This window comes from Gopherus flavomarginatus, chromosome 18 (genome assembly GCF_025201925.1).
Source record: "Gopherus flavomarginatus isolate rGopFla2 chromosome 18, rGopFla2.mat.asm, whole genome shotgun sequence".
NCBI classification, from domain to species: Eukaryota; Metazoa; Chordata; order Testudines; family Testudinidae; genus Gopherus; species Gopherus flavomarginatus.
Genome location: NC_066634.1, coordinates 6,793,867 through 6,804,967, shown reverse-complemented (window position 1 = coordinate 6,804,967; position 11,101 = coordinate 6,793,867). Strand labels below are relative to the sequence as shown.

General features: G+C 61.4%; 1 protein-coding gene across 4 annotated transcripts; it reads right to left on the bottom strand.

Annotated features, from left to right (window-relative positions):
* Window positions 1–316: 316 nt before the first annotated feature.
* Window positions 317–10,653, bottom strand: ZBTB45 (zinc finger and BTB domain containing 45). 4 transcript variants are annotated; one of them, XM_050927596.1, is made up of 3 exons: window positions 10,338–10,653; window positions 3,572–5,259; window positions 317–2,517 (listed from the first exon to the last, which is right to left on the bottom strand). In XM_050927596.1, exons 2-3 carry the CDS (start codon window positions 5,070–5,072, stop codon window positions 1,970–1,972), a joined length of 2,049 nt encoding a protein of 682 aa, XP_050783553.1. In that variant the 5' UTR covers window positions 5,073–5,259; window positions 10,338–10,653; the 3' UTR covers window positions 317–1,969. The 4 variants fall into 4 exon arrangements, with proteins under 4 accessions (XP_050783553.1, XP_050783556.1, XP_050783554.1 ...); XM_050927599.1 differs by lacking the exon at window positions 10,338–10,653 and adding an exon at window positions 6,948–7,117; XM_050927597.1 differs by lacking the exon at window positions 10,338–10,653 and adding an exon at window positions 6,736–6,941.
* Window positions 10,654–11,101: the final 448 nt, after the last annotated feature.

The following is an 11,101-nucleotide window of genomic DNA, read 5'->3' as shown; positions in this document are numbered from 1 at the left end:
CAAGTGTTGAGCCCAGCCGGCCTCCAATGTCTTCCCAAGTGACTCAGGTGGCTTGGCCATCTGCTCAGTATATCGGAGTCAATACCAGCCAACCAGCTTTATGCATGATCCAACAAAAGCTAGATGGAGAAGACCTCATGATCAGCCTCACACATGCTGGAGGAAGGTCATGGCTTACAACCTTGCCCACCTCAGCCTTAATATACAGCATGACACAACATTGGCAGGAAGCTGGGCTCTTTGGAAATGGATGATCCAATGTGTTCACTCTGTGCTCCACCAGCAGGAGAATGCATGAATGAATGGACACTGGGAAAACAGAAGAAAGTGACTTTTTAATCTTGTGGGACTAAGAACAGGTCTTTTTGGTTCCTTGGTGATCTTAAAAATTGGGAAAAAAAACATTTCGGGTTGGACTGAAAAGGAAAATTTTCAGCAAGTCAAAGTAAAAAAAATTCATTTGGGGTTGAAACATTTTGAGTATTTTAAACCTTTATTTACTTTGAAAAAGTAAAATTAAAGGACCTTTCTAAACACAAAGTAATTTTGAAATAAAATATCTAAATATTTTGGCTTGATTTTGAGCATTTGACCTTTTTTTAAAATAAAAGGAAATTCTGAAACAAGTCATTTTGAACCAAAAAAAGGGATATGTTTTGTTTTGAGCATTTTTATTTTAAAAAAAATAAAATTCGGAGATTTCAAATTGAAAAACCAAAACGATCTCCCCCTTCCCTCCCAGAAAAGTCCGAATGAAACATTTTGATTTCTTCAGAATGTTATTTTTATTTTTTTTCCCCTCAAAACCATTTGGCAAAACCAACACGAATTTGTGAAACTTTTCGGCATTGCCAAATCTGCATTTGACACTGAAAAAAGGTTCAGTTAAAAAATGTCACCCACTTCTGCTCTCTAATCTCCTTCCATTTAAGTGTTCTCAGGTATGACTTATGGGTGCAATATATTTAGACAGAAGGAGGGGTTCACCGGCTGCTGGCAACCCCTTCATCAGCGCAATCAGTGCCTTGTCAGTGTGTTATTTATTTTATATTGAACTGTAGATACTCTGCCCTTAAATTTTCTGTGCCCCACTGCTCTTCAAACCCTGTCTTATACACGTTCTTAGGGGGCAATGGGGGAGTGAGTGGGGAGATTTCAGAATTGGGGAATTGTTTGGCATCGTGGGACAAATACGTTAGCTGGATGTTGCTGCTAAAACTACTGAGAGAGCAGCAGTTAGTGATGCTGACATTTAAAGGGTCATTGTTAAGTTTCACGGTTAATAACCAACGGGGTAGTATGTGCCTCTCCCAGGGCCTCTTTCAGGCTGTCCGCAGACTCAGGCAGACGTCGGGAAGTTCCTCTTTGCAATGATGAGGGCTGCTGGAGAACGCTGATGGCAAGTGAGGGATTCTGTAGCCAGTGAGTAGCTAGATCTCTGATCCACCTCTGAACTCCTGAAGATGGAGGAACAACTGCTCACAAAGGAAGGTTTAGGGGCTCCACGGCTGTGCAGTTCCTTTCTGTCCCTTCCCCCGGGACCCGGACAGACTCTTTGGTCACTGCTAGGGTTTCCGTTGGTTTCTACCCATGATGTCACCTGGCTCAGAGATGGTCTGCCGGAGATGATGGTACCGCTCCCAACCGGTGTGACTGGGAGGAGGGAGTGTCCACAGGGCATGGCCCATTGAGAGGCTCAGAAGGGAGTTGAGCCCGCAGAGAGAACTCACCTTGGAGATCAAAACGGGACTTGCCCAAGCCAGTCGGTCCTGAGTGCACGTCGTACCGGCTGGGGTGGGGAGCATCAGGAAAGTAACTGGCACCCCAGATGCCTCTCCGAGCTGAGTGGCTTCTCTTTCCAGGGCACACGGGTTGTGCTGGGCCTGGGACCCTTTCCAGGCTGGCTGGGCTGAGATGGGCTTACTTTGGTCCCCTCTTTACCTGTGCCCACTCCAGCCAGGCCCCTCTCTTAGGCTGTGTGGGCTGGCATGGTGCCATCTCCAGCAGGGTCCCCTTTCCACGCAGGCTGGGTGGGGAGAGCCCCCTCTGCAACAGAGTCCCCCTTCCAGGCCACGATGGTGCCTTCCCCGCCCGGGTCCCCTTTCCACGACGCCATGGCGCCCTCGGCGGCTGGGTCCCCTTTCCACGATGCCATGGCGCCCTCGGCGGCTGGGTCCCCTTTCCAGGCGGCGACGCTGGCGCCCTCTCCCGGGTCAGGCTTCTCCTTCCAGGCGCCCCCGGCCACGTCAGGCTCGCCGGCTTTCCAAGCGGTGTGGGTGGCCACGTGGCGCTCGAGCAGGGTGCGGTGGGAGAAGTACTTGTTGCAGATACAGCACTGGAAGCGCTCTGGGCGGTGCGTGCGCATGTGGACGTTGAGGGAGCTTTTCTGGGTGAAGCGCTTGCAGCAGATGGAGCACTGGAAGGCCCGCACGCCCGTGTGCGTCACCATGTGCTTCAGCAGGTAGTCCCGCAGCGAGAAGGAGCGCCAGCAGATGCTGCACTGGTGGGGCTTCTCGCCTGCAAGACAGCAGCACAGGAGGACGTAGGACTGGAAGGGAGCTCCAGGGTCAGTGAGTCCAGACCACATCATCTGTAGCAGATCAGCTTCCCAGATACCCCTGGCTCAGCCCCAGCCCTGACACCCCCTGATTCTGGCTTTCTAGTGCCCAGCACTGGACCTGACACCTCTTGGTCCCAGATTTCTATGGCAGAGCCCCAGCCCTCACATCCCACCCCGACCTTGATCCTCCCACCTCCATCCTGGCTTCCTAGGGCTCATCCCCAGTCCTGACGCACTGCCCCCCACCCCTCAAATCCCAGCTTCCTAGCTGACAGCTTCTGGGGAAGAAATGGACCATCCATTGGAAACTGGCCTCTGTATATAGGTGGATTTCCCCCCTGGGAGCAGATGGGTCTCTCTCTCTACAGCTCTGGGGAGACCCTTCACTCACCCTGGGCATCCCAATCCCAGAGGCCTGCTGTCCTGGAGAAGGGAGGAGAGATCCCCTTTCTACACAGCTGTGTGTGACCCCAGCTGGGGTGAACGAGAGGTGGTCAGCATGCTCTGGCCAAGGGCAGACTGGCTCTCAGCCACAGGGGATGGAGGTGGGGATTGTCTCACTGCTGGGGCAGACTCTCCAGGAGGGGACAGAGTAGAGCCCTGGCCAGAGGGGAGAACCTGGGGCAGAGAACCTCAGCCAAATGGGACGGAGTGGTGGAGAGTCACCAAGGTGATCCAGATCAGATAGCAAAAGCCCTCTGCTTCTTCTGCACACACAGTGATTGAACGCTCTCCTACACTGCACCACATGACCCCAGCTTAGGAGGCCCCTGGTTCAACCCTGGGGATGTCAACCGCGAGGGCGGACATCACAGTCGCTCTCCATGAGTGCCCCGGCACCACCCAGAGCGGGAGAACAGGAGGCTGTTCATTGGCTGAGCCTCTGTTGCCACCCCTGCTGAGGCTCTTCCAGCCAATCACAGAGAAAGAATTCACCCTGTGGCTTATATCAGCCAGGGACGGAGTAAAGGGTATCTGTCCCCAGCGCCCCATGCCCACTTGCCCCCTCACCTGAGTGGATGAACATGTGCTTGGTGTAGTTCTTGCGGGAGCTGAAGGTCTTCTGGCAGTGGCTGCACTGGTAGGAGGGCTCGGAGCAGCGGGAAGGCCCCGGGCGCTGGGCCTGCTCGCCGTGCAGGGAGCCAGTCACCATGGTGCCGGGGCTGAGCTGTACCATGTTGGCAGCGCCGACCTCCTGCTGGACGCTGTAGAAGCTCTGGGCCACGCCGGGCTGCGGCAGGTGGAACTGGAAGATGCTGGTGGTGGTGGTGGTGCTGGGTCCAGCGGCGCTGACCTCGGCTTTCAGCTCCCGCTGGATGCCCAGGGAGGAGATGAATGCTAGGCTGCGGGGCTCGGGCGCCTGGGCCGGGAAGCTGGCCGGAGCTGGCTTGAAGTCTCCAGCCAGCGTCCTCATGTTGGAGGCTTCCAGGCTGCAATCGGTGCGGAACTTCTCGCCCTCCCGGGCCACCCCCTGGCCGCCCTCCTCGCTCTGCCAGGCCGGGATGAAGGACTCGGAGAAGACGTCCTGCCCGCCAAAGAAATCTTGCCCCTCCACGGCGGGGTAGTCTAGCTGGACGCCGTCCTTCCTGCCCGCTCCACCTCCGCCGCTCCCGCCCCCAGTGTCTTTGGTCTCGCTGCAGCTGGAGAAGTCTCCCCCGCCACATTCCCCGAAGCAGCTCAGCTTTCCCCCGCCCTCCTCCTCCTCCTCATCTTCCTCTTCCTCCTCCTCGTCCTTGATGATGACAGGCAAGGCATCGGAAAGCTGGAGTCGCACCGGCTGGCGCTGCTTGCGGCTGTGGCAGCTGGGCTGAGCCTCGGCTGGGTGCAGCCCGCCATACGGCCCCTCACCGTCGCTGCCAGCAGCTACCAGTTCCCCCTCGGACGCTGCCCTCTCCCTGGCCTCCCCCAGCTGCCTCTGCTGGGAGGAGAGCAGGTCACGGAGCTTGTATCGCACCTCCGAGGCACACAGCAGCTTGGGGGTCTCCAGCTGGGCAGTGCTGGGGGGCTCCATCTCGCTGGGCCGGGAGGCTGGGAGACTGACAGCGCCTGGGCTCTCCTTGATTTGTTCCTGGGGCTTAACGGCCAGCGGCCTGGGAACGGTGAGGGGCACAGATGGGGCAGCGGCGGGCGGCTTGGGGCTGCGGCTCTGGGAGATGATCTGGGTGCACTCATCGATGACTGTCTTGATCTGGAGGATGGAGGCAGCTGTCAGGATCTGCAAGGCCTCAGACTGGGCCACCACCAGGGAGCCGCTGTACATGAACTCCACCAGCTGCTGCACCACCTGGCTGGGCACCACGGCAGGCACCTCGATCTCTGAGTAGCCCAGCAGCAGCTTGTCGTGGAAGAAGGGGCTGCCGGCAGCCAGCACGCACCGGTGGGCCCGCAGGGTGGCCTCGTGGATGTGCACGGTTACGTCACAGAAGTGCCCACCCAGGCGCTGCCCGTTCAGCGTCTCCAGCAGGGACTTGCTGAAGTTCTGGAGGTGGATGTAATGGACGGCCTCAGCCATGGCTGCTTCGTTCTGAGCAGAGTGGGTGGTGGAGGGGTAAGTATCTCCGTGCCAAAGGTGGGGGGAGCGCTCAGGGCTCACCAAAGGGCTGGGTACACATCAGTGCCATATGGAGCAGCCTGGGGGAATGGAAACGTCATGAGATGCTGCTTTGAGCAGGGCTGTGGGGACGTATTTCATGCAAAACCTGAAACACAGAGAGAGAGACAAGGAACATCAGCTGCTGGTGGTTGTCAGTGCCTTGTGATATCAGACTAGATGATCTGGGGTCACTTCTGGCCTTAAATGCCATGAATCTAAATAGCACAGCCGCCTCTAGCCCAAGCAGCCCCACTCTCAGCCTACCACCCTAAGCGCTTCTCCTCCTCACGGGGCCACCACACAAAGCACGGACAGGAGCGTTGGAAGAGCAAGGGTGGTTGTGGGAAGGGGTGAGCAAGGTGTAGAAAGGAGAGGGATCTGAAAGGGCTGCACCTGGAGTGACTGCTGGGTAGGGGGTGGCTAGTACCAGTACCAACCCTTAGCTTAGTTACACTGCTATGGGCTCCGGTGGGAGTTTGAAGTGCTAGAGTTTTACTGATCTAACTCTCTGGATGGACGCTCGTCTGATATAGGCCAGCACAGTTTGGCTAGGATACACTGCACCTACGCTAGGAGCGCTTGGCTGGTAGAGCGGGCTGTGGGGTCTAGGGGAGAGACATTGGGACTCAGGACACTTGGGTTCTATTCCTGGCTCTGCCCTGCTGGGTCACCTTAGGCATGACAATTCCCCCCACCCCCAGATGGGGGATGATACTGACTTCCTTTGTAAAGTGCTTTGAGACTGGGTTAAAAGCAGTAGATAAGAGGGAGGTATTAGTATTATGCAAGCAAAGCGCTGCAGGTGTCAATGTGAGAGGGCCTTGTTTGGGGTTAGTTTATGTTGCTTTGGAAGGGGTTTAAGTTAACCAAAAGGAAGCACTCGTACACCAGAATCAGAGCGTCCCCATGGGACTTATACCAGTATCACAGTAGAAGTTTAAATATTCTAGTACAAGTACACCAGTTTAACTGGTAAAACTTTCCCGCACAGATAATCCCTCTTCCGCTGTAGATAACAACACCTAGCTCTTACATACAAGAGGCAAGGTAGGTGAGGTAACATCCTTTATTGGACCAACTTCTGTTGGTGGAGAGACAAGCTTACAAGCTACACAGAGCTCTTCTATGGAACTGCTCATCCACAGATCTCAAGGCATTTTACAAAGTGTCAATATTCCCATTGTAAAGATGGCGTAAGTAAGGCTCAGAGAGGGTGAGGCCTGAAGGCACAACAGTTAGGTGCCAAAGTTCCTATTTTAGGTGCCCAAGTCCTGGTTTCAGCATCAGTGCGATGAACTCCCCCTCCCCCAGCAAACCCTATGATGCCTAAACTCACACAGCACCTAGGTGCCTATTGTTTCTGCCTCTAGGGATGCACACAACAGCCCCGTGCCAGGTGTCCGGATGCCCCTCTCCTGCCTAGAGCTCAGTGACTCACAGACTGGGGAGGATAGCTGTTTGCCTGCCTTAATCACGTGTGGGTCCTGATCTGGTAAGCAGGTTCAGAAGCTGCCGACCAGACTGGGCCTCTCAGGCGAGTTCACACAAAGCAACCACAGGGGTGGGCTTGAATTATAATTACATAATAATTAAAGTGTCATTGGAGCAGGAGAACTGAATCCTGGGTCTTCCACCGCCGGGCGAGTGCTCTAACCACTATACTATGCAGTCACGCTCGTGTGCTCTCTCTCGCATGTCCTCTCTTCTGTCTAAAGAGTCACTGGGGTCAGAAAGAGTGAGACTGACTCTGCAGCCGGGTGCTTAGGGGGAACAGAACATGAGTCTCTCACATACCAGGTGAGAATCCTAACTACTGGGTTAAAACTTTCTTCCTTCCCTTAGGTTCTTGCTAAAATGGCATAAAGCAGGGGTTCTCAACTGGGGGTCGGGAATCACCATCCCCACGCAGAGGGGAACGAGGAGAGAACCCCTCCCCCACCCAGAGCTGGGGAGAGAACCCAGGAGTCCTGGCTCCCAGCCCCCCTCCCAGAGCCGGGGAGCGAACCCAGGAGTCCCGGCTCCCGCCCCTTCCCCAGAGCCGGGGAGAGAACCCAGGAGTCCCGGCTCCCGCCCCCCCTCCCAGAGCCAGGGACAGAACCCAGGAGTCCCGGCTCCCGCCCCCCCTCCCAGAGCCGGGGATAGAACCCAGGAGTCCCGGCTCCGCCCCCACTCCCAGAGCAGGGGAGCGAACCCAGGAGTCCCGGCTCCCGCCTCCCCTCCCAGAGCCGGGGAGAGAACCCAGGAGTCCCGGCTCCGCCCCCCCTCCCAGAGCCGGGGAGAGAACCCAGGAGTCCCGGCTCCCGCCCCGCCTCCCAGAGCCGGGGAGAGAACCCAGGAGTCCCGGCTCCCGCCCCGCCTCCCAGAGCCGGGGAGCGAACCCAGGAGTCCCGGCTCCCGCCTCCACTCCCAGAGCCGGGGAGCGAACCCAGGAGTCCCGGCTCCCGCCTCCACTCCCAGAGCCGGGGAGAGAACCCAGGAGTCCCGGCTCCCGCCTCCACTCCCAGAGCCGGGGAGCGAACCCAGGAGTCCCGGCTCCCGCCTCCACTCCCAGAGCCGGGGAGAGAACCCAGGAGTCCCGGCTCCGCCCCCACTCCCAGAGCCGGGGAGAGAACCCAGGAGTCCCGGCTCCCACCTCCCCTCCCAGAGCCGGGGAGAGAACCCAGGAGTCCCGGCTCCCACCTCCCCTCCCAGAGCCGGGGAGAGAACCCAGGAGTCCCGGCTCCGCCCCTCCTCCCAGAGCCGGGGAGAGAACCCAGGAGTCCCGGCTCCGCCCCTCCCCCAGAGCCGGGGAGAGAACCCAGGAGTCCCGGCTCCGCCCCCCCTCCCAGAGCCAGGGAGAGAACCCAGGAGTCCCGGCTCCGCCCCTCCCCCAGAGCCGGGGAGAGAACCCAGGAGTCCCGGCTCCCGCCTCCACTTCCAGAGCCGGGGAGCGAACCCAGGAGTCCCGGCTCCCGCCTCCCCTCCCAGAGCCGGGGAGCGAACCCAGGAGTCCCGGCTCCCACCTCCACTCCCAGAGCCGGGGAGCGAACCCAGGAGTCCCGGCTCCCGCCCCCCCTCCCAGAGCCGGGGAGCGAACCCAGGAGTCCCGGCTCCCGCCTCCACTCCCAGAGCCGGGGAGCGAACCCAGGAGTCCCGGCTCCCGCCCCCACTCCCAGAGCCGGGGAGCGAACCCAGGAGTCCCGGCTCCGCCCCCACTCCCAGAGCCGGGGAGCGAACCCAGGAGTCCCGGCTCCGCCCCCACTCCCAGAGCCGGGGAGCGAACCCAGGAGTCCCGGCTCCCGCCTCCACTCCCAGAGCCGGGGAGAGAACCCAGGAGTCCCGGCTCCGCCCCCACTCCCAGAGCTGGGGAGAGAACCCAGGAGTCCCGGCTCCCGCCCCCACTCCCAGAGCTGGGGAGAGAACCCAGGAGTCCCGGCTCCGCCCCCCCTCCCAGAGCCGGGGATAGAACCCAGGAGTCCCGGCTCCGCCCCCACTCCCAGAGCCGGGGAGCGAACCCAGGAGTCCCGGCTCCCGCCTCCACTCCCAGAGCCGGGGAGAGAACCCAGGAGTCCCGGCTCCGCCCCCACTCCCAGAGCCGGGGAGAGAACCCAGGAGTCCCGGCTCCGCCCCCACTCCCAGAGCCGGGGAGAGAACCCAGGAGTCCCGGCTCCGCCCCCCCTCCCAGAGCCGGGGAGAGAACCCAGGAGTCCCGGCTCCGCCCCCCCTCCCAGAGCCGGGGAGAGAACCCAGGAGTCCCGGCTCCGCCCCTCCCCCAGAGCCGGGGAGAGAACCCAGGAGTCCCGGCTCCCGCCTCCCCTCCCAGAGCCGGGGAGCGAACCCAGGAGTCCCGGCTCCCGCCTCCACTCCCAGAGCCGGGGAGCGAACCCAGGAGTCCCGGCTCCCGCCTCCACTCCCAGAGCCGGGGAGCGAACCCAGGAGTCCCGGCTCCCGCCTCCACTCCCAGAGCCGGGGAGCGAACCCAGGAGTCCCGGCTCCCGCCTCCACTCCCAGAGCCGGGGAGCGAACCCAGGAGTCCCGGCTCCCGCCTCCACTCCCAGAGCCGGGGAGAGAACCCAGGAGTCCCGGCTCCGCCCCCCCTCCCAGAGCCGGGGAGCGAACCCAGGAGTCCCGGCTCCGCCCCCACTCCCAGAGCCGGGGAGCGAACCCAGGAGTCCCGGCTCCCGCCTCCACTCCCAGAGCCGGGGAGAGAACCCAGGAGTCCCGGCTCCCGCCTCCACTCCCAGAGCCGGGGAGCGAACCCAGGAGTCCCGGCTCCGCCCCTCCCCCAGAGCTGGGGAGAGAACCCAGGAGTCCCGGCTCCGCCCCCCCTCCCAGAGCCGGGGAGCGAACCCAGGAGTCCCGGCTCCGCCCCCCCTCCCAGAGCCGGGGAGAGAACCCAGGAGTCCCGGCTCCGCCCCCCCTCCCAGAGCCGGGGAGAGAACCCAGGAGTCCCGGCTCCGCCCCTCCCCCAGAGCCGGGGAGAGAACCCAGGAGTCCCGGCTCCGCCCCTCCCCCAGAGCCGGGGAGAGAACCCAGGAGTCCCGGCTCCGCCCCCACTCCCAGAGCCGGGGAGCGAACCCAGGAGTCCCGGCTCCGCCCCCCCTCCCCAGAGCCGGGGAGAGAACCCAGGAGTCCCGGCTCCGCCCCCCCTCCCAGAGCCGGGGAGAGAACCCAGGAGTCCCGGCTCCGCCCCCCCCTCCCAGAGCCGGGGAGAGAACCCAGGAGTCCCGGCTCCCGCCTCCACTCCCAGAGCCGGGGAGAGAACCCAGGAGTCCCGGCTCCGCCCCCCCTCCCAGAGCCGGGGAGAGAACCCAGGAGTCCCGGCTCCGCCCCCCCTCCCAGAGCCGGGGAGAGAACCCAGGAGTCCCGGCTCCGCCCCCCCTCCCAGAGCCGGGGAGAGAACCCAGGAGTCCCGGCTCCCGGCTCCGCCCCTCCCCCAGAGCCGGGGAGAGAACCCAGGAGTCCCGGCTCCGCCCCTCCCCCAGAGCCGGGGAGCGAACCCAGGCGTCCCGGCTCCCGCCCGTTAAGCGGAGAAGCGCGCGGCTCAGGTGAGGGGCGGGGCTCAGGCCAGGCGAGGGGCGGGGCTTAGGGACGCGGTGGGCGGGGCCCCAGGGGACAGAAGGCCCCTGACTGAGGGTGGGGGGAGGGCTCCGTGAGCGGGGCGGGGTCGGGGCCCTGCGGGGGTCGGGGCGGGGCCTCACTCACCTCCTCGGGGCCCTTCCGTGACCCGCCGGACCACTTCCCTCCGTGACCCGGAACCGCATCGCCGCCCCGTTTCCGCCGCAGAGCCACTTCCGGGTCCTGGCGGTTATCGACCATAGAGTGAGCGGCCTAGAGCGGAGAGGAGGCGCGGCAGGCCGCTACCAGACTGGACATGGGGGGGGAACCATAGAGGCCGGAAGTGCTGTGGTTGCCGGGCGACCATAGAGAGGCCTCCCAGAGCACAGAGCGGCCACACTAGGTGTGACCTCCAGAGCGTGGCTCAGCCTGTGGGGGGGAGGGGTTGGATTCCCCGGCTCCTCTCTGCCCCCTCCGCCCCCCCAGCCTCCTCCAGTGGGGGAAGGGGGCTGGGCTATGGGGGGGGTTAATATGCGTCTAATTATCTATGACTAAAACCAAAGGACTTGATGAACATTCATTTTATTTTTTGGAAAAAAACAGATTTTTTTAAAACAATCTGCAATTTAGTTTAAATTTAAAGATCGTTTTGGCGTAAATGTTTCCCAGCGCCGGTCGGTGCTCACCTCTTCCGCCCCTGCCCTGCCCCCATTCCAACCCTTCCCCAAAGTCCCCGCCCCAACTCTTCCCTCTCCCTGCCCACAGCTGTTTCGTGGTGCAAGTGCAGGGAGCCAGGGGGAAAAAGCGGGCACGTGGCATGCTTGGGAAGAGATGGAGGTGAGCTGGGGCGGAGGGGTGAGGTGCTGCCGGGGTGCAGAGCACCTACCAATTTTTCCCTGTGGGTGCCCCAG

Bases quoted from the DNA above. Each gene is read 5' to 3' on its own strand.
- ZBTB45 (XM_050927596.1), bottom strand. From the start codon at position 5,072: ATGGCTGAGGCCGTCCATTACATCCACCTCCAGAACTTCAGCAAGTCC. The intron at 2,518-3,571 runs GTGAGGGGGCAA...GCTGTCTTGCAG, and splicing joins GCACATGTTCATCCACTCAG to GCGAGAAGCCCCACCAGTGC.